Raw genomic sequence first — 24,136 nt, 5'->3', positions numbered from 1 at the left:
AATTTCCATTAATTTTAATAAAATACTTTGGCTTTTAAATTATACTGCTACGTACTCCATATTCTATAAATTTAAACTAATGAGATGATTAAAAAAAATTTAAAAAGTAAAGATACAGTACAAAATTGATAAAGTAAGAGAAATAAAAATAAAGGGCGTTAGTGGAAAACTAGTCTCATCTCGCTAGAGAGAATGAAATTCCCTTGAAAATTTCTAATTTTGAGGAAAAAAAATGAATAAAATGCAATCTAATAATACAAATAATCACTACATTAATTGATTATAGCATGAAATATTATATTTATAAAAATAACGCACAATACAGAATAAATAGTTTGTACATGATTTGGAATTGATATAAACGAAGATCTGTCCTTTCCTCATAAAAACTTTTACCACAATCAAAATCACAATCAAGACCAGAGCATAAACGAAGATCAAGTGATTTGAGGTGGCTGCAGCCATGGGCAAGCGTTTCCAACCCCTTATACCCAATTGAATATTCACAAATTCGGAGATAGCACAGATTAGGCATGCTTTTTGCATTTTCCTCAACATGCTCTGAAAACACTTCTGTCCTTCGATAACAGTTGTGATATGTGATCTGTCAGGAAGGGTAGAAAAAACATGAGGAATAACAATACATAAAGGTTGCCGATTACACAACAATCACATGATATATTGAAAAAAAATCAACTAGATTCAATAATAATAAAAATAATAGATTTAAGTACAAAAAATTGGTTGTTTAATTGGGCCAACACATCCGACTTTAACGGGCAAGCGACACACCGGCCTGTTATCCTTCCACTGCCGAGAGCGGGAAGTGGTCGTTGCTCTGTGAAACCAGCCTAACGCGGTGCCCTCCACACTATGAGCCAAGAAGCCCATGCCTTCGCACAGGCCCCGTGGCCCAACTCCCAGCTTGGAACGGGCAGGCCAGAATAAGCACCGCAAAGCCCAGCCAATTGGTTGGGGCCAATATCCAACCAATTTTATGCCCCCACTTGGGTTATAGGCCAACGTTACTAAGCCCAGCAATATACATGCCCATTTCATTCATTTATATATTATCACAACTTATACTAAGATATCGATGTGGGATAACATAAGAAACTTTGAAGTTACTAATTTTGGTGAATAAACATCTTAGAGAGATCAACGATACTACATCTTGGTGCGAACATCAAGATCAAGACCGACATCTCCATGAAGAACAAGTGACTCAAGGTGGGGGCAGCCATCGAGAATTGCTTCTGGTCCCTTATGTTCTACAAGATTACGGAAAGTCGGAGATGGTGCAGATTAGGCATGGTTTTTCCAATTGCTACAACATACTCTGTAAATTCTAGATTTTAAATTCGTCTACACTGAATGAAGGCATTCTAATACAGTGCAACTCTTCAAACTTTCCTGTTATATCATAATCCGAAAGTGTAAGGCTTCGAAGCTGACTTGATCAGTCAAAAGAGTTGGAACATACACCATATCAATGATTCTGGACAGAGAGGTTCTAAAAGCAGAATATTCACAACACCAAGAACATAACATCAATATTTTGAGTATAGTTGATACTAGTTCAGTGGCATGTGGCCACTACACAATAATACTACCCACCCTCTTTGACATAATCTCACACAGTCACACCTACATGTTGAATCTTGAAAATCAATTAATTATAAGAATATTTCATTTAGGCATCGAAGCTGACATGATCTGTGAAAAGAGTAGAACATAGAGCATATTAGTGACTATGCAGAACAACAGAATGAGACCATAAATAAAGGTTCTAAAACTATGAATCACCACACCGGGAATATTTGAATAAGAAAATCAGCAAAAAAGTATGGCCTCACTGCAAATCCTCATAACAACCAGATAAATTAACTACATACTACATTGATTTTAATATCTAGCAACAAATTTTGTAACCGCTCGACTTCTAACAATGTTTGTCCACCAAAATTAGTTCAGAGGCTTAAGAGAAAAGCACAAAGAAAAGAACTACACCAGTTATTAAATTCACAAAATTTTACTAAAATTAGCTGCTTTAAAGCACCAGATTTGATGTTAGACGTGAGCAGAGGATATGAAATGAAAGAATTATACCGATCAGCTACGTAGTCTAGCCACTCAATCGATGTCCAAACGCCAATCGTTAACTCTAGCAGTTTTCTCTGGCTTAAATCAACTGCATGAAGGACAAGGTACTCAAATTTGTTGACCACAAATGGCAGATGTCGCCATGTCCACAGCCCACAGTTACTACTCCTACAACTTAATAAAAACAATTCGAGTATGCACAATGTCTAAATACACCATTCATAAAGACTATTATCATTGAAAATCCTTAAATAGAGGAAGACTATATATCAGGGTCCAAACCACAGTAAAAGTAATTCCAACAAAAAACATCACAACAAGCCCCATCATATATAAAATCATGATCATACACAACATCATCATCATAGTTATCATGCCATTTCTTAAGCCAATCCACAAAACTGATAGAGTCGGAATAGAGCCACAGATCTTTTTGAATACATTTTTCACCCGAATCTTCATCATCAAAACCAGAGCATTGCCGAAGATCAAGTGATTTGATGTTGGGGCAGCCATTGAGAATCGGTTCCAGTCCCTTATTTTCAGTCAAATATTGACAAAGCCGGAGATGGTGTAGATTAGGCATGGTTTCTCCAATTGCGGCAATGTACTGGCTAAAATAAGGGTACGTACACCTGATTTCACAGTTGTGATAGGTAAATGATTTCAACATTGGGCAAGCAATGCCAATGGCTTCAAAATCTTCGGAGTGGAACCATGTCTTCATTACAAGGTGCAACTCTTCCAATCGTTGCAATTTTGTTATCTGCAAAGTCAATGCACCTCCTTGTCCAGAATTACGCAGATGATCTTCAAGCTTAAGACATCGAAGCTGACTTGATCTGTCACAACATACACCAAATCAGTGATTCTGGGAAAAGAAATATAAGTACTAACCACAAAACTTGAAGTTAAAATTTACAAATTTAATTATACTAAGAGTGAGTAAAGTAATCGAGAAGAAACATGTACTAATACTAAAAAGAGAAATAGAAATGACTCAAGAACATAGCAAATTGGCAAAATAACTCCATCTAAAACTGATATTTGGGTTAGAAGGTTACAGAAGTCGACATCAACAAAGTTAATAGTAAATTTAAATCATAATCTCCATAGAAACGAAAGCATTGAGATATATTACTACGATTAAGTTTATTATACTCCTAATTAAGCTAGGTTTAAACCAAAAAAGTGAGCAATAATGAAAGAATTGTACCGGTCGGCTACATAAGTTAGCAAGCCATCAAGGTACTAACCAGCAAGGGTTAGATCGAGCAATTGTCCCTGACTACGATCCACTGCACAACGGGAAATGTTCTCAAATTTGTTGACTGCGCAGCAGCAGATTCTCTCACGCGTGTTATTAAATTTTTTATCAGATCGGGCTCCGCAACGGCAGATGTTCCCGAAATCGCGGGCGGAGCGGCGTCGAATATCCAAATGAATGACTTGCCACATGAAGGGATCCTTGGAGGCTCTCCACCAGGCAGTGCACACAAACTGCGCACTCATCAGTATCTCTTCGGGATGCAGCCTTTGCAATATATTCACCGTCGAAACTTTTAGGTCTATACATTGCTGCAAAGCATTAAATGACAATCATATATTACCAACATTTTAATGTTTATAGCAAGCCTTTTTAGTATTCACTAAATAGTGAGCACAAAAGTATTCACTCAACTTATGCCTTGGATCAAACATTGAAGTTGTTCCAAGAAATAAGTTATCACGTGGAAACAAAAATTGAAACACAATTACTTGAATCAGAAAATTTTAAAAACTAACAATTTATGACACAAAAGAAAGTGTTGTAATTAATGATAAATTAACTTAATTTTTGGGGTTTTTTATGACGCTCTCATTTGCATTCTCTAATTTTAGTTGGATAATAATAAGAATGTTTTTTGATGCGTTACTAAGATATTTAGAAATCAAATTTGCATCCTTAAACGCATTAAAAAACGTCTTTGATAGATTTTTTGGTTGCAGTGAAGCTAGGCTAAAAGGTAGAAAGAATGAATTAAAGCACGAAAAATAAACCAAACACCAAAAATAGTAAGCACCAAAGTACCGGTCAGCTGCGTAGTTTAGCCAGCCATCGACTTCACAACCGGAAAGCTTTAGCTCAAGCAATCGTCCCTGGCTACGATCCACTACGCAACGGCAAATGTTCTCCGGATTGTAGCTTTGGCAGTGTCCATGATCCAAATGAATAACGCGCCACATAGCGGGATTCTTGCAGACTCTCCACCATGTAGCGCACACTTTCTGCGCACTCTCCAGTATCTCGACAACATCCAACCTTTGCAGGATATTCGCTGTCAAATCCTCGGGCAGCTCGATCCATGGAGGCGATAATGGAAGCGGAGGCGTGGCTGAGGATGATGAAGAGGCAGCCACCATGGGAATTGCAGGGCCAGTTTGGATCATCAGCTCGCTTAATTCCGATTTTGCTCCCTTGCTCAACATATTCAATCATTAATGGTTAGGAAAATACTTGAGGTAGTTCATGGTTGTACTTATATATACCGTCTCCATCCCATAAAAATATGAGTAATGGAAATGACTCGAGAATTAAGACATAATTGGTAAAGTAAAAGAGAGAAGAAGAAAAATATGACAAAGTAAAGAGAGATGAAAATAATGGTAGTTAAATTAATATTAGTGGAAAGTGGGGCATGCATTGTTAAATTGATATAACTTTCTAAATATGCTATGCACATATTTTATGAGACGGACGAAAATAGAAAGTGCACATATTTTTTTAGAACGGGAGAGAGTATACACATGCTAATGACAATTGCCATGAATGTACTATTGAAAACTGAAATAAGAGGCTCTTCGATAACTGCCCACGACCCTTCTTATTCCTGTTCTATGGAGTAATTAAATAGGGACAAATTCAATAAATGAGTTTGAGCGACTCATATAAATGTCATTTTTCCTTGTGCCATTTAAAACGATACATTTTCAACAGACATGTTGGCTTTTATTTGATTGAATTGAATGAACAATATTCTTTATTTGAAATCCGACGGTTGGTATAAGTGGGTGATTTCAATATTGGGCAAGCGAAGCCAATGATGAGAAGGTGTAACTTTTCCAATCATAGAAGTTTCTTGTTGTATCATAGTTCCAATTGTGGAAGTTTCTTTCATTTAATATAGACATGATCAACAAAGGATTCTTTGTGAATAATAATTTTGGTCCATAATTGTAAATATAACAGAATTTTGAAGATGATTTTCAAAATCTATAATTTAACTTTTGTACAAGCTTGTTAAAATATGATATAGGGGGTGAGGATGAAACGGCCTTGCAGGAGAATTGAGGTTTCGGCGTTCCTTTGAGTATGATAAAGTATACTGAAAAAATGATTGAATAATTTAACGAGAAGGGAAAATAAGAAATTTAGCGTCGTTGGTTGGTGATATCGAACATAATTGTGAAGCTGAATTCAAAAATAGAGGTTTCGGCATTTCATACACAGTTGTAAAGACAAGATCACACATAGGCAGTGAACCATCTCATTCGAGTGAGAATAATGATCTATAATGATTTCATATTATGGTCAGTAATTGAGATTAACGATTTTGGTGTATAATTAAATTGTAAATATATGACGATTTTGAAGTTGATATATAAAATCTAAGACATCAGTGCAAGCATGTGAACTATGTGACTGTAAAGTTTTGCGAATTAAAGGCTAAGAAACTTTTAGCCCAACAAAGGAACAAACCTGAGTTAATGTTGTCAAAACTACAAAAGGACTAAAAAAATAGATTGAGTAGCTCAAATATGATGCCAAGTCCAACAACCATTTCAATAAAACAAAACAACATCATCATTCACCAACCTAGCATTTTCAAGACTAACATAGTAATAACCATCAAAGTTCATCGCAACCATCCTAATAATAATCAGGATCATATTCATCATCACTGTAACAGAATTCAGCATTGTCGTAAACATACAAGTCCTCATCATCCCAATCGTCAAGCTGAAAACTTGGTTGCGTTAAATCGAGCCACAGATCTTTTATTGATTAGAACATCTTTCGCCAAGAGCCCCTTTAAGATCAAGACCGGCACATCCTTGAAGATCAAGTGACTCGAGGTGGGGGCAGCCATCTGAGGATTGCTTTTAGTCCCTTATTTTCCATAAGATGTACGGAAAGTCGGAGATGGTGAAGATTAGGCATGGTTTTTTCAATTGCTACAACATATTCTGTAAATTCTTGAGGCTCCCAAGAGTAGTTGTAGTAGGTGAATGATTTCAACATGGGGCAAGAGATGCCGATGCTTTCAAAATCCTTGAGAGTGGGCACTGGCATCACAATAAGGTGCAACTCTTCCAATTGTGGGAAATTTTTCATTGCGCGAGCCAAAGCAATTCCTGTGATACCATATTCCGCAAGTGTTAGACATCGAAGCTGAGTTGATCTGTCAAGGAGTTGAGCATAGACTTTATCAGTTATTCTGGGAACCCCACAAAATAGAGGTTCTAAAAGCAAGAATCACCACACCATAAATACTACTACTATATAGGTTGTACAAACACCAGTGAAAAAAAAAGTGCAATTAATAAGAAAAATAAAGTAAAGGAAAAAAATAAAGTAAGAGAAAGAAGAAATAGTAAAAAAAAAGACTAAAGTAGATTCTAAGGAAATATTGTTACTATTAGACATAACATAATGAGAACTAAAAAAAAATAGGTTCTAAAATATGGACAATTTTACCCAATTATTGATATTTTGTGCATCGTATGCTGATATCTAGGAATTTTAATCTTGCCAATTGATTTTATGATCTAATGATTTATGTTGATTGGTCTTGATTATGCACTGGAGTACTATTTGCACTTAACATGACCCATAAATGAAACAAATTATGATTCTATCATTTTTTTTCTCAACTATCATTTATTCTTATTAATTTCTCATAAATTGCCTCTTTTTTATTGTTCCAACATTACTGATATGGATCAAACCGTAATCAATTATTTTATTAGTTTTACGAACTTTAGTCATTTTATTGACTACTTTCGTGCCTTGAGAAGTGGCTTAAAAGATAAAATGGAAAAAAGTATGAAGTTCAAAATGAAAAATTGGCAAATTGGAGCACTGTGCAAAGGTGCACTGACCATGCAAAGTGGCTCCAAACTTAATTGGTATTCAGATTGCACAACTTCGTACGGATTTGGGCAATGTTGGGCTAAATCAAGTTATTTTCTATTCCCAAGTCCACACGACTTCATCTACGCCTATACAAAGATTTTCAAGATCATAAATTCATAATTATTGATTTATGTACTCACTTGATTTAAGAGAAAAATATAAATTAAAAACCATAAAATTTAACACAAGAACAAGATTGATCAAAGATTATCCATCTCAATTATACATCGAGAAATTTGTTCACCTTTTGGAATTTTCATGTATATCGAATCCAATTTTGTTAAAAATAGCATGTTTTGCAAAGACAATATTGAATTTTAATTGTACTCACTTTTTAAGATAGCTTATTTGTATCTGTATTATGTCCATGAATTAATATTTTAATGTTTTCATGTTATTGTCTTTTAAATTTAGATATAAAACTAACATATAGATCGGAAATTCTATAAGACTAGGACTTATAAATTTCAAGGAAATTGGAACAAATACGATCTTAATTTAATAGAACTAAAATCAAGGACTTATAAAAATCAAGGAAAATGGAACAGATACGATCTTATTCATAGAATTAAAATGTTTGAAGGAATAATTTTGTGAATTTATAAGGTCAAAAAGCTCCACATTTAATCAAGAAAAAGAGTAGATAGATAAAATCAGTAGACCTGGAAATACGATGCCAAATGGAAAACCATGCATTTGTGAAAAACAAAGTAGAGTCATTGGGCCTATCAGCATTTTCAAGACAATAGTAATAGCCAACAAAATCTAATCAATAATAATAAATTTCATAATGATGGAACTTCATGCTCCAAATCTGAGGAGTCAGTGTCATCATCCCAAATTAAAGGATGGAACTTGAGATCTTTTATTTGATCAGAACATCTTTTGCCTAGAGACCCATGTAGATCAAGACCGCGGCATAGCTCAAGCTCAAGTGATTCAAGGTGGGGGCAGCCATCGAGAATCGCTTCGAGCGCATGATTTTCCATCCACTGAAGGCAAAGTCGAAGATTGTGCAAATTAGGCATCGTTTTTCCAATTGCTACAGCATGCTCTGAAAAATCTAAATAGTCATTCCAGCTATTGTCATATGTAAATGATTTTAACATGGGGCAAGATATGCCAATGCTTTCAAAATCTTCGGCATTGAGTGGCATAGAAAAAATGTGCAACTCTTCCAATTGCGGAAGCCTTTTTATTGCTAGAATCAAGTCATGAGCAGTTGGATAACTATTATACTCTTTGAGTTCAAGACGTCGAAGATGACTTGATCTGTCATAAGCAATTCCATTAATCAGAAATCTAAAATCAACTGAATTCACTCAAAAAAACCGCATCAATACAGATGAATTAAAACAGACTTGCCTTTTATAGCAAAAATTCAGGAAAAGAGAATAAAAGAATCATGGGGGTGGATCCTCTGCTGTGATAAATAACACAGCAGAAGATGCTGTGCATGAAACGCACAATATCATGAATGAAACGCAGACCAACGCTTTTTACTCCTTTTTATCTTTAATTGCTTGAAGTAAAACTAATTCAAATCACCTCCACCGCCTGGCCACTTTCTCACATATAATAATACTATTATATTAAACAAGTAGCATACTCATTGTATGAAGTATGAACTATGAAATTCAGCTTTCAGGTGTATGGATTACAAATTTGTTATGTTATCATGATTTACTCTCGCGTTATATATATCAATATATATAATATAATATAATATTATGGGAGATAAAATAATGGAGATTTTCACAATAATTTCGTCATTAACCTTAGTATATTTTGACATAAAATAATCATATCTTAATTTCTATAAATCAACTTTGAATTATAAATTTTTTACTTAATAAATATACATTAATGATTTTTATGCTGAATAAAATTCCAACACCTGAAATAATATTTTTAAATGAGAATATATTTTTATATTCAATAACATACTTAGTTTAATAACAATTACACCGTTACTATATATACCAATAATGTAAATCATTTAAGTAACAGTGCCAAAAGAATATTACACAACTTTTATACAAATGTATTTACAATACAAATTTGTTTGTAAAAGTAATAGGAGTAACCAGTAACAAAATATCTTAGAACCAATTTTTATGTAAATTATATTTTATATTAATATATGTATTTATGGGAGAGAGTGGCCGACCTTATATTTATATTATTATATGTGAGAAAGTGGCCATGCAGTGGTGGTGATTTGAATTAGTTTTACTTCAAGCAATTAAAAATAAAAAGGAGTAAAAAGCGTTGGTCTGCGTTTCATTTGTGATATTGTGCGTTTCATGCACAACATCCTCTGCTGTGTTATTTACCACAGCAGAGAATACACCCCCAAGAATCATACCGATCGGCTATGTAGTTTAGCAACCCATCCACATTATAAGCAGCAATCTTTTATAGCAAAAATTCAGGAAATGTTCTCAAATTTTTGGACTTCATGGTCAATATCAAAGTTTCCATATTTATGGAGCTCGTGGTGTCGAAAAAAGTCCAAATCAATGAGGAGCCACATGGAGGGATTCTTGCAGATTTTCCACCATGTGCTACTAACTAGCTGCGCACATTCAACAATCGCTTCATCATCCAACCTTTTCAGAATATTCGCCGTCATGGTGGGGATAGTGGAGGCGCCGCCGTCGGAGCAGGAGGTCTGGATTGGGTCACCGGAGCGCTGGATTCGGATTTTGTTTCTCTTCTGATTATATTTTATGATGGTGGGTGATGATGATATAAATGGTTCCTCGGTTCAACTCATGAACTTTCGAATTCCTATATTTAATTGCTATAAAGATATCAAGCTTCTCACGTACGATATCTCTGATTCCTGATTTTAATTACAAGCAGAAAATGTCAAATTGCATTAATTAGTTATAAAGGTTGATTAATATAGATTATTTGATTATAATATAGATTAATCGTTACTAATAGACATACTAAATATTGCTGTGCGTAATTGTTTAGTAAGTAGTACTACTACATGCCGCTGAACTATTTCAACCTTACACCCTAGTTACGCTTTGACGATTAAATTTTAGTTATTCTGAAATTGGAGAAATTTCGTCCCTTATATGTTTCTTAGTGCATCCGCATCGGTGCTCTTGCGGAAGAGGTGCTCGCTGCTGTACTGTTGTCGACGACACGGACAATCTCTTGCCGAAGAGCACGTCCATGCCGACGGCAAGAGCACGAACAACTGATATGGCATGCCTTGGTTGGCCAACGACATTTGTTTATCATTTTTTTTTTAATTTGAAAAATTCAGATTTAATAAAAAAAATATATATATTCCCACTATCCAATAAAATATATCCGTTTTTTCACATTTTTAATTTATTTTTCATAATTTTTATCTCAAAATTCACATTTTCTTCTGTAAATACCTCAATTTCAACACAAAAAATCATACTACACCAAAGAACTCTCTCAATCTCAATTTTTAGGATTTTAATTATATAATTTTTATTTTTAAGAATTTTAATTATCTAATTATTAATTTTTTAATAATTTATAATAATATTTTGGATAATTTGAATGCATTTTAATATGTGAAAATATGTTTTAGTAATTAAATTATTTAATTTGTAATGGTATGGACGTGGATGTTGCATTTTTGTGAAAAAATAGAAAATTAAAAATGAATAAATATGAATTTGGGCTCACATTTATATTTTATAGAAAAAAGGCAGTCCACAAGAAACTGCAAACTTATTTGACATGACATGAATACGAATAGTTTCTTGGGCAGGTGAATAAAGGAGCCTCTCATTTCAATTTTCAATAACTCATTTATTCGATTTGACAACGTAAATAAGAAAAATATTCTCATAATTTAATTGTGTATAAAAATTCATACAATCCACCGTGACATTAAAACTCGTCCAATCAACCATGGTTTTTTTTTCCCAATGCCACAATACTAACTAACGGATTAAAGAGGAATTCTGCCTATCCATGAAATATCATTTTGGGTGAGTTTGCTTACTTGGTTCATTTTTCACTTAATTTTCCAACCTGCAGTATTTTATTACTCCATTATTTCACTATTTATCTACATTATTAACATACAGGTCTACAAAAATGCCTCAATACTAATGGATTAGAAGTTATTATGCCCATTCATAAAATAATAATGCCTTTGTCCCATAAAAATATAAGCAATTTTTATTTTGCTTGTTCCATTAAAATTTGGACATTCTACTTAAGAAAAGTTATTCCAATAAATTATCTAAATACATTAAGTTCTTTATAACTTATATCACCATTAAAACACTAATGATAACGGAGGTCAAATTATTCACTAACATTGTTTTAACTATTATTCTTTTCCTCTCTTTTATTGGTTATTTAACCAATGTTATCTTAGTTTTGGTATTATATCATATGCCTATATTTTAATAGAATGGATGGAATATCTCACATTGTAGTATGTTAAAATTATTAAAAATTTTAGTAATATTTATTTTTATTCTCTTCTACTATGGACAAGTAGATTTCATAATTCAGTAAATCAGATTTACATTTCACTAATAATAATCTAAGTATATATGAGTTGATATAATAATAAATTGGTTGAGTCCATGCGTCAGTAGTCTTTAAATTTTTGGCTATAAAAAGTTCTACTCCACTATGATACATTCTCCAATCCTCTTGACCCCATTTGAATTTGAAGAATTAGATACTGTCTCGTCATCTGTTGACCCAGTTTGAATTTTAAAAAACAGGAAATATAAATATGGCTAGATTGAAAAAATTAGTAAAATTGTTATATGAGAAAAAGATACTCTATACGTCAATTAAAAATAGATTATATTTGTCATTAGTAGACAAATTCAATTTTTTGAAAATAAATAAAATAAAAGAGATAGAAAAATAGTAGGTAAAGTAAGAGATAGAGAAAAAACAGTTAACATATGAAAGAAAGTACCCCCTCCGTTCCATAGTAATAAATGCGTTTCTTTTGGGTACGGAGATTAAGAAAAATTGTGTTAGGTGAGAGTTAAGTAGAGAGAGAATAAAGTGAAAAATAAAAAAGGTAGATAGATGAAGAGAGAAAAAAAATAAGAAAGAAGAAAGTAGGTGTGTGAAAATGTGTTGACTTTTACTAAAAAAAGGAAATGACTCTATTACTATAGAACGTGTCAAAATAGCAAAATGACTCTATTACTATAGAACGGAGGGAATAGAAACAATAGTGACTCAACTTATTTTAACACAAATAATACCCGCAAGTGTACGGGGCTAGTGTAGCAATTAGCAAGCAAGAGTATCGTATCCCACAGAGACAAGATTGTATCAACTCAAGTACCACGAACAAATATCAATTACTATCTAGACAATCCAAGAGAAAAGGTTTTGTTCTAACACTACTATAAGCATATAGCAATGAAAAGAAATTAAAAGTAACAAGAGAAAATACGCACAAGTGAAAAGATACCACAAAGAGGAGAGTAGAGTTTTGTATCCAACTACAATGGAATTATATTGTGATTGATTCAACAACTTCGACTACCCATTTTATGTCTCTAGGATTACTAGGAAAGTCGCTAGTCTAGGTTGAGCCCCCTCGCGAGTGTACTCACCCCGTTGATTAACCCTTAATATCGAAGTCTCCTTCTAATATGTTTAGATTAACTCCAAAGAACAAAAGACCCAAGCCCTCACTAAGGTTCCCCTCTCTCGAGTGTAGATTATCAAAGTGATGCTCACTCCTTTATCAAACCTAGATAGGTATCTCTCGATTACAACTATAAAGGTAAACAAACTCAATTGGTAGCTAAGCAATCGAATTGAAAAGGCACAAGAATGAACAAAGGAATCACAAGAGCTAAGCAATCAAAAGAAGTCCTTGAATTAATCACAAATATCCATTGTAGTTTTCACCAAAACTCCACAATAAATTTAGCTACTCATGTTCTTCATGAAAATCAAAACAATAGATTCAATCAAATACATCAAAGAAAGCAAATAAATACTCATGTGGAACGATTCTGTGGATTAGAGACTCCAATCTCTCGATTTGTAGTCTTCAATCTTCAAATCTCTCTTCAAAGTGCTCTTGGGAAAGTGTGTATTGTGTGGTAGGCGGTAGAATCCTCAATGAATCGCCTATCTTCCAACCCTAGCCTTTTTCTCTTCATTTTTCCGTCAAAAATCGCGTTTCAGCAGTCTAACGCGTCAAACTGGTCGACCCGGCCGGGTAGAATTTTAGTGCTGTAAATTCACCCGGCCGGGTGGCTGATTTCGACCCCTTTCTGGACTCTTAACGCTGTCTTCAACATACCCGGCCGGGTGGAATTTTAATGCTGTAAATTCACCCGGCCGGGTGACTATTTCCGGCTTCTTCTTCTTCTTCAGGTCCTACCCGGCCGGGTAGAATTTTTGAATGTAAAACTCACCCGGCCGGGTGTCACTTTTAGAGGCACTGCTGCCTCCTTATCCACGATTGGTCGGAATTTTGCCTCTTTTTTTTTATCTATTTATCCTAGAACACTTCAACAAACACATGAAACTCCAAAAGATAGGTTAATTGGCTGGAAATAGACAATTTAAGCATCGAAACTCAACATTAAGGACATCAACATACCAATTAAACCGACTAAAACATAAGTTTATCAAATAGGTAAAGTATACTAGAGAAAATTTCCATTTTAAAAATTGGACTATTTTTTATGGACACTCACAATGACAAAACGGGACTTATTTTTCTTTGACATAGGGAGAACTATTTTTAGTTAGTAAACTTCTTATAATTCAACTAACTCATTTTACTTATAATTATTAATAAAATAAGAATATTCAAAAAAGTGAAATTCACATTCTGTTAATTTTATTCACTTTTTTTTTTTCACCAAATTAATTTCTTATAACCTACACTAATCAAATATAAAATATTTAATGGGATCGAGAGAGTTGTATATGACATCTTAGCCTACTTTTCATGTCAAAAGAGTGGAAACGTAGACATATATGGAAGTATTAGAGATACTAACTACAATACAAGTACTCATGTCCTCCATATAGATAATCATCAACCACCTTAACAACAAAATTAAAAGTACACATAGATAATACGGCTAATTGCCACAAAAACAATTAATTAGTCGATTACAAGGTTCACCGAATCCAATTACCACTTTTGGACCTTTCATACCAACTAATGATATTCAAAATGAATATCATCTTCTTCATCACTATCACGTTCATCATCACTATCATTGTAGGGATCATAACCTGACGAATCACTGTCAATGTCATAATAATCCCTATCTTGATAAGTGATAGAGGGTGGAGACACAGGATGGAGGCTCAGATCTTTTAGCTGCTCACATCTTTCCCCTAAATCCCCTTGCATATCAAGCCCATAGCATCCCCCAAGATCAAGTGATTCGAGGCGGGGGCATCCATCAAGAATTGCTTCGAGTCCCCTATTTTCCATCCTCTGTCCAATAAGTCGGAGATGACGAGATTAGGCATGGTTTTCCCAATTGCTACAGCATGCTCAGAAATTTCAAGATTCACAATCCAAGAGTTACTACATGAGAATGATTCCAACATTGGACAAGAAATGCCAATGGTTTCCAAATCTGTGGGCTCAGGCATATACCTCATGTAGAGGTGCAACTCTTCCAATCTTGGGATTGGCTCAGTTAAAGCAGTCCCTGTTATATGAGCATCTGAAAGTGTCACACATCGCAGCTGACTTGATCTGTATATATCATGAGATTAGAACGTAAAATAAAATACACAAACTATTAATCTTAATAACAATAAATCATCATAATATATAAGGAATTGAAGAATTTTACCGCTCGGCAGCATAGTGAATCAACAAATCCGCTGCAAAACCGATAAGCTTCAGCTCAACCAACTGCCCCTGGCTACGATCAACTGAGCGACGGCAAATGCTCTTAAATTATTTGAGCGAGCAACCACAACAACGTCGAAGTTCCAAATCAATGACGCGCCACATGGCAGGATCCTTGCAGAGTAGTCTCCACCATTTACTACACACTTCCTGCGCGCTCTTCAGTGTGCAACCTTTGCAGGATATTCCCAGTCAAGTCATTGGGCAGTTCAGTCCACGGAGGCGGGATTGATGATGAAGATCCCACGGTGGGAATTGAAAGTTCAGATTTCCTTCCTTGTGCTCAACATTTTCTGTTTTATCATGGTTGTGGTGAATCCTTTTATATAATGATTAGGAGTGTGTAAATAAGAAGGATATTCGGTAAAATTGTCACAAACTTACAATTTCGTGATTTTAATTTGTAGTATAATCAGAAAATGTAACGTCCAATATGAGACCCTTGGCATTAATTCCTGTGATTAATAATGGTACTAGACTGAAGAGCTATCCACAACCTTCCTTTCATTTCATACATAAAGTCTACCTCTAAAACATAAACTCACAGAATATTTAATTAGATAGGACAATAACAAAAAGCAGAATCATCAAGATTGAAGTCATATAATTAAACCAAACATTGGTTACCATCAAAATCTTAGCATTGTCAAGAAAAATATATAGTAAGAACCATCAAAATCCTCAATCCTAATAAAAATCTGGATCATATTCATAATCACTGTCATAGGAAAGAGAAGACATCATAAGTCGAAAAAACCGATAGTCAGATCTGTTATTTGGTCTAAACATCTTTTGCCTACATCCCTCCAAAAAAACAAGACCATGGAATTTCCAGTCCCCAATTAATTATAAGAATATATAATCAGAAGGGAGTATACACTATATATAGACAAAGAAGTCATTCCAATAGGTGTTTGAAAATAACAAAAATGGACAATAACAAAAGAATCATCATCATTGTATAACTGAAGGAGTTAGGTAACCTTAAAATGAGGGCGGCGTCATAAGCTGTACATTGATACTAATAAAAGACAGAGGGGTACATTGATATCTCACTACATACCAAACAAAATGGGAGATATAATATGAACTATGACGCCTCCAACAAAATCTCATTACAACCTTCAACACTAGAAATACTGATAACCATCAAAACCTCCACAACAACTAATAATATTCACCGTGAATATCATCACAACAATAGTAACAATGAACAACGAATTCAGAATCAATATTATAGCTATCCTTCCGTTTCTTTATCCAATCCATTAAACTGATAGAGTCGGTATGGAGCCACAGATCTTTGCATGATTTCCTGGGTGAAATCATGCAACTTTGGATCACCTGTCCGGGTAGAATGCCTTGGAACTCGTCTTCCTTCAACTTGGTGCCCGGCCGGGTTGCTTTGTTTGACCGGTAGCCATCCGCCCAGGTGGAAATTCCCTTACTCCTAAACGCTTTCAGTGGGGCAGCAACTGGTCAGGTGGTCTTATGGGCTGGAAGCCACCCCTCCGGGTGGAAGCTCCTAACTCGACGATGCCTTCGGGTTGGCTCCCAGATGGGTGACCTATCCGGTCATATGGCGCCCATCCGGGTTGGATGCTCTGAATCTTCCAAGGCGTTCCTGCGTCACCCAGTCGGGTGGGACTTTGGTGATCAATGTGACGACCCTCATTGCTCCCAGGACGATCTCAGGCTTCAATGAATCTTCATGCATCGCCCTTTGGACTAAGTTGGAGAGGCCTTCTTGTAGTCTTCGCGTCATAAATCTTGTCACGGGCCTCCCATGCGAGTTCGCATCATGCTATGTCATCGTCTTTTGTCCCTTCTGCCTCTCCGGCTTGTGCACCATCATTGCTAAGCTTCATTCGCTTAGAAACACCAACAGCATCTCCATCTATGCTGTCAGCATCTTCTCTCACTTCCACTTCTGAGCCCTCTTCTTCAGCATTCTCGCTCGAATTCAAGCTTTGGGCATCCTCGTTTTCCTTAGCTTTGGAGCTCTCCTCCTCCAACTGGCTCTGCAGCATTTCAATCACGTTCATCAACTCTCTGTTGACCTGTGCATATAATCAATATTCAAGCTGAATCGTTAGCACAACCATTTCATGTCACATCTAACATCCAAGATCAAGAATATACAGTTGGATGAAAATCCAAACATAAATAAAACAAAACATAATGCATGTACCTGAGGATTTTGGAGAAACTCAGAAATATCTTGGGTGCAAGATGGGCACTTCATAACATTCTTCTGTGCACGAAGCATCCTCCCTCCAGTTTTTCTCTCTTTCATGTGAGATTGGCCGGCAAAGGCGCCCTCTAAGCACGCCTTGCAGAAGTTATGCGCGCAGGGAGTAGTGAGTGGCTGAACCATCACTTTCCGACAGATGAGGCAGCCAAATTCTGCATTATGGTTATCAAGAGCATTAAAATACAAAACAAATTGAGAATTGAAACAAAAACTGATGCTTCATGAGAATATCCACAGTTAATAATCAAAGCAGTGTTTGACTAGGAAAGGGAAAATTACCTTTCAGAAGCTTTTCTTTAACTGATCTAGTCCCGCTTCGGTTTTTCCTCTTGGTGATCTTTACTTTATCACCGTCAACGATCGTTTTTTGACTGGGCGGTTGAGGTCGCGTCCATGTCCAGATGCCCTTCTGCTCCTATACGGAAAATTTTAGACAGATGAGTCTCAAAAGTAATTTTATCCTAGAATGCTAGACGTAAACTCATGCAAACCTCGCGAAACAATCACCAATGCAACACAAGTTAGTCTAAGTTGCTTACATCGAAATCCCAGGCAGGACTCTTTTTCCTTTCCGTAATATCCTTAGCTTGGTTCAGCTCGGGAATTGAAGGCAAAGGCCTCGGACGATCTCCTTGGGTGTCACTACAAGCCAAAAGTACATAGTTTAACATAGAGTTTAAGCATATATCATGCAAGACAAATATACAATAACTCACATGGTCGACGGTGCTGGATCATTATCACAACGCACAAACAGATAACGGCAGACCACAAATCCCTGTAATAATTTAAAAGGAATGTCATGAGAGTATACAAATAAAAATCACAGGTGAGATTTTTATTTGGCAAATATTTACTTGTTGCCCCGCCTTGCGCCAGCACTTTTCTACCCTGTAAATCCCGTCATAACGCACACCCGTCTCTGGCGCGTAAGAAGATCGCTTTTCTTTGTGAGACCTGCAACAATTAAAATGAAATATGACAAAAAATTAGTATTGATGTTTTTGTTAGACACCTTAATTTCTAGAAAACTCAACAAGTAAACGAAAGTGTCATCGTCTAATTCATGCACTAAACAGCACAAAGAACAATAGAAACAGCACTAGTTTGCGCAGAGTTACTAAGCATTAGTTTTAGCTTACCTCACGACTCGTACAGGATAGCCCTCGCGACAACTAACTCTTAGAGCTTCGTTGGAACTTTTAAAGCTCTGGTCAAAGGACTGTTTCTTGTTCGTCCTTTTATTCCCGGTCAGATCGCGTCCACCACTGTAACCAGCAATAAAATAAAGAATTAATGGAAAGTTATTAATAGAACCTTATAAAGTAAGTATTGGCAGACTATGCACATCCAGTTTCACATTAAGTTCAGACAGATTTCATTGCTAACGAGATAATATCATCTTAATCTTAAATAATAATACCTCCCCGTGTAGAGAAACCATTCTCCATGATCCTCGTCATCCTCATAACCACCAGACAGTGCAACCGACTGGGCCCCATGATTAGATTGGCCCCCAATACCTGCAACATGGGGGAAGTGAGCACCCCATTGCCTGCATTCCATCCTGTCTTCCCAAGTTTCTCCAACTATCACACCTAAGCCCCTTGTCGGGTCGTACTCTGGTGTTATTGGACCTAGAAAATCTGAGGGAATCGTCACAAATATCTTCCCACTGCATGCGTTGGCCTTTCCAGTTTTTTTCGCACGTTCTGTGGTAAATGCTTTGTCGGGACGATCTTGGTTGTGGATGAAGTGGGATACCTTCGCAGGGCCTCCCGAGCAGTTTGATTGGGCTGCATTAGCTGTTCGGATTGCCATAACAATGGCAGAGTTAATCCGAGGCTCCTTAGCCATCTTAACCGGAATCATCTTCCGACAAATAGCACAGGTCTTCATGCGCTGTTGCCCTGTCCATTTTTGGAAGCATTTCAAGCAGAAGTTGTGACCACACGGCGTCTGAAAATAGAATCAAGAGTACAAGGATGAGTTTAGAAGCTTTACTATCATCAAGCTTATTTAACTAAGGGTCCGTTCAGTACACAGAATTCGAATTTGGAATCAAATTTCTATGGAACTGAATTTGTTGGATTCAGTTACAAATCCTTCGTTCAGTAAAAATGATGTAATTGATATGAAGTGTGTGCAGAGTGTGTGTAGACTGCAGAGTGTGCTATGTGTGTGTAGTGTGCTCTATGTGTGCAATTTATGCGCTTTGTGTGTGCAGTGTGAGTGAATTTGTCCAATTTTATGACTATTTGAATCACCAATTATCTATTTTTTATATGGAATTAAAATTATGGAATTGAGATATAATTTAATTCAATATCTAAATAGATTTCGGTAACAAACATTGGATTTGCAATTGAACGCTCCAATTCCATTTCCAAAAGCCCAAGTACATAAGTTAAAATGAAACATAGGAAATATTCAAAGAAAGCATTTGTAATCTTCTTCCATTTATAATTAACACAAATGATGCCATTTATAGCATACCCAACTGCATTGAATATGCAACAAAAATATCTACACACAAAAACCCCAAATGAACCTTTTCGTTTGTATCCTATGAAAGGGAAACACACCAGTGCATCATTTAAAAAATTGAACATGCCAATTCTAAGGCGGGTAAGCCTCCGCGTCTCCCTTAACACAAGGAAATAGCATTGACGTGTTACCCTTTCACATAGAATACAAAAAAAGTTTCTCATTCATGGAACCTTTGTTTTTCTAAAATCACCGAAGATGAGAGTTTTTCACACATTCATCAGCAAAATTCTTGTTTTGGGTGATTTTAGAAAAAAAAAATCCCTGAATGAAACCTTTCTTCATATCCTATGAAAGGCAACACACAAGCATGTGTCCATTTGAAACCAATCCATACTTCCTCAATGTGGCTTCAGAGATTGCCCAAATTCAAATAAAACTCAGAAATTGTAAGAACATTCATGCAAAGCAATAAATCGAAAACAACATCGAATTTTTACCACAGCTAGCAGCAAAAATCACTTGAATATGTATAAGCATACAAAAAAGAGAAAAACTAAAACACCAATTCAAATTAATAATCAGATCAATAATAATTTTTAGCAGATCAAAACTCAAAAACCACAACAACAGTTCACACACAAGCAAAAAAGACGCCGTCCAAGTGAAACTACCAAAAACACACCCCATTCAAATTAATAATCATTTTCCACCATAAAAAAAACTCAGATCCTTCATAAAAAAAAACAAATCAGCCACAGAAATCAAAAATCAAAAAAATTGTACCGAAACAGGTCGATCTAGAAGCTGCATGCAAATGGAGCAGTTGAACTGATCCCCCAAAATCCCCAAAACACCCCCAGCCTCCGTCTCCTCGCCCTCCTTCGCCCCTCCGAGCAGCTCCTGCCGCCGCCTCGCCTTCTCCAGGTCCGTGAGCGACGCATCGGCTTCGATCGCGCGGATCTTCTCCACCAGGCTGCCTCCGGAGACAGCGGGCGCGGCGCAGGATGAGAGATCGGAGCAGTCGGGGCACTCCCAGTGGGCCGTGTCGGCTAGGGTTTGTGGCCGGGCGGAGGATGTGAGGCACGACACGTGCCACGGCGTCACGCACGTCTTGCACGAGAGGACCTCCGCCTCCGCCGGCTTCTGCTTGCAGACCATGCACACGCAGTCGCCGTCGCACGGGAGCTGGCTGACCTGCCCGATTTGGTTTGAAGACATGATTTCCGATTCCGATGGATTGTTTGAGATTTGAGGGTTGCTTGTTGATTAATGAAGACAGGTGTGAATACACAGAGAGAGAGAGGAAGTGATGAATAATAGTGTGGTTTGGTGGTTGGATTCTCAAATACTTATATAGAAGATGAATTTGGGGCTTTGGCGCGGACTTGAAAACGGGACTTTTTAAAGGAAACTTTTTGAATTTTTTTCAATTTCTGTCAATATCCATCTTGCTTCCAAGATTCAGTTTTTAAGCACTACTTATTCCATTGATTCAATTCAATAGTAAATTTACCCAAAAGATGGCTAATATTTTTATAAATTCTTCTACCAAAATAAGACCACCTAATTATAGTATTCCCTTTGTCCTTACTAAAGATGTCACACTCGTGTGATCTTGTATGACCAGAGACATTATGATATCGTGTTCTACGTTGAGCAATTTCACAATTAATAGCTCTCACAAAAATTCTTTACGTACATGCATCTAACGAAGTGTCGTTGTTAGTTGTTGTCATGAGATCTCATGTCGTCGCGTTGCTAGTGGTTGGTGTCTTCCCTTCTGTCTTTTGTTTAGTTGTTTTTACGTATTCGTTAATGAATGTGTTGAATTATATGATTATCCATTTTTAATAGTAAATATGTTGATGTGTATGTGTCGTCTATTCAAGTGTCATCGTCATTAGCATGAGATCTCATGTTGTCGCACTGCATGGGGTTGGCGTCTTCTAACTCGCCTTGCGCTTAACTGTCTTTTTATCCATTAGTTAATACACGTGTCGGTATGATTATACATGTGTCTCATATTGCTGATTTTAATTATTCATGTATTTAAGGTAATTTGTGTAATTGTTTAAGTAATGTAAATTAAATTCTTAATCGATTTAGAATTTTGACATAGGATTTTAATTATTCATGTATTTAAGGTAATTTTTATACTTTTTTAAGTAAGGTAAATTAAATTCTTAATCGATTTAGAATCGATTTAGAATTTGTGTAATTGTTTAAGTAAGGTAAATTAAATTCTTAATCGATTTAGAATTTTGACACAGGAGAGAGAATAATGCGGAGTCATGAAATATTAGATCGGGAAAAAATGTATTTTAATCTAAAATTTAATGTAGGATATACAGCATGAATTAAAGTGGAAGTTTGAATCAATAATGGAATGTAGAAATGATGATTGAAGAATTTTTTTTATTAAGAGGCAATTTTTCATTAAATGGTACTATATGACGCATAAGTATGGTTGGCAAATTTCATTAAATGATATGCCACTTCAGTGTGGAACTGTGGATGGCAAATTTCATTAAATGGTATATGCCGCATGGCAAATTGCATTAATTGCTACCAAATGTTTGTTAAATTTATTTTATAATAAAATAATTACTAAAGTTCAATATTTGATATCATTTAATATTTTCTTATCTGGAAGTTAGAAAATAAAAAATCAAATAAGGTTTCTTTTTAAGTTAATTTATTATTTTTCTATGTAATTTTTCTTATAACTTTTGAAGTTAACTAATATCCACCCTGTGCGATCGCATGATTTACTTAATTTGTTGAAAACTAATTTTACATCATATTATCATTATATGAATTTGAAACTTAATAATAAGAGATTGTGCAACATAAATTATATGATTAAATAAATCAAAATAAACAAACACACATAAATGGAATACAATATGATTGAATATCTACCACAAACAGAACAATCACACTTTAAGATGTTACTATAATATTAAAAAAATCAACATCGATCAAACTCGTTTACATGAATCATTACATGATAAATTAAAGTAAACAGTTAATCACAGGTTTGGAAAAAAAATTATAAGAGTACACAATAAATTAATAGCAGTAAGGTTAGGATAGTACAAAGCGCAAATGTGATTGAATTTATTTGTAAAAGTTATAGTATAAGTATAAAACAAAAACAAATACAGAATTAGTGAATTTTGATTGCCTCTGATTTGATCAAACCAACATTTGCACCCCTAAATAACCACATCCAGCTGTGGATCCATGTGAGGTCAGCCGACCCCACCAACGGCCCTGCAGTTCTGCCGGAAAACACTCAAACATCCTAAATTGCTCTTTAGATACAATGAATAATAGCTCCCATCTTTTATTTCATATAGATATGAATATGATATATCAGCACATGATTCGTTGTGAATGATGACTTTGGTCTATAAGTATAAGTATAACACAATAATGAAGATGATTTTCAAAGTCTATAAATTAACTTTGGTACAAGCTTTGTTGTAATATGATTGATAAATTAGGTGAATTTGAAGGCCATGAAACATCAACATTAGCCCCAAGGGACAACCTGCCAAAACTATTCAACAAAAATAGATATATACATAGAATATAGAAAACTAGAAATGTAGCCAGTAACAATCAAAATCCCTGGAGATCAAGTGATTCTGAGGTGTGGGCAGCCATTGACAATCGTTTCCAAGGTAAATTAATAATGATTCTAGAATCATAGTTCACCAACCTGACATAAAAGTGAAAATGACTATAAAAACTGTAGGGATCAGATTAGTCTAGATTCACTAATTACCGAGACCTCTTTGTTCTTGTACAAGAGAGCTCAGCAAACTCTCACCCACGCGGCTGATATGTCTATGGATTACAAGACAAAACCCTTACAACTACTCCCTCCGTTTCGCTATAGTTGAGGCGGAACTTTTGGGCACGGAGTTTTAGAAATGAATGTTGGGTGTGTTAAATAAATAGATAAAAAGTAAGAGAGAGGAAAAGGTAGAGAGAATAAAGTATAAAGTGAGAATAAAGTAAGAGAGAGTAAAGTAAGAAAGAGTAAAAAGTTACCAATTATGGAAATGACTCAACTATGAAGAAACTTTCCGAAATGGTAAAATGACTCAACTATGGTGAAACGGAGGGAGTATTACAATTACAGTAACTAGTTCTAGCTAGGGTTCTTGAGTAATCTTGACATCTTGATACACCTGCACATTCAAGAAGATTGTTA

The 24,136-nt window shown here is 35.5% G+C and overlaps 1 protein-coding gene, 1 long non-coding RNA gene and 1 other non-coding gene across 3 annotated transcripts; all 3 read right to left on the bottom strand.

The window, feature by feature from the left end:
• Nucleotides 1-736: 736 nt before the first annotated feature.
• Nucleotides 737-1,039, bottom strand: LOC148929556 (signal recognition particle RNA). The gene has a single exon (XR_016130009.1).
• A 1,267-nt stretch (nucleotides 1,040-2,306) lies between these two features.
• On the bottom strand, nucleotides 2,307-3,650 carry LOC148929555 (uncharacterized). The gene is made up of 2 exons (XR_016137544.1): nucleotides 3,320-3,650; nucleotides 2,307-2,945 (listed from the first exon to the last, which is right to left on the bottom strand). It is a non-coding gene; the product is annotated as an uncharacterized LOC148929555 (long non-coding RNA).
• A 13,316-nt stretch (nucleotides 3,651-16,966) lies between these two features.
• Nucleotides 16,967-21,129, bottom strand: LOC148929554 (E3 ubiquitin-protein ligase ORTHRUS 2-like). The gene is made up of 9 exons (XM_089056926.1): nucleotides 20,695-21,129; nucleotides 18,845-19,380; nucleotides 18,564-18,689; nucleotides 18,279-18,378; nucleotides 18,138-18,199; nucleotides 17,961-18,063; nucleotides 17,701-17,836; nucleotides 17,359-17,573; nucleotides 16,967-17,227 (listed from the first exon to the last, which is right to left on the bottom strand). Exons 1-9 carry the CDS (start codon nucleotides 21,127-21,129, stop codon nucleotides 16,967-16,969), a joined length of 1,974 nt encoding a protein of 657 aa, XP_088913052.1.
• Between the last annotated feature and the right edge of the window lie 3,007 nt (nucleotides 21,130-24,136).

Source organism: Salvia hispanica, chromosome 4 (assembly GCF_029641045.1).
Source record: "Salvia hispanica isolate PSC_SH4W2 chromosome 4, Shi_PSC_v1, whole genome shotgun sequence".
Lineage (NCBI taxonomy): Eukaryota > Viridiplantae > Streptophyta > Magnoliopsida > Lamiales > Lamiaceae > Salvia > Salvia hispanica.
Note: the sequence above shows the minus strand (reverse complement) of the source record. Positions and strands in the feature narration are given on the sequence as shown.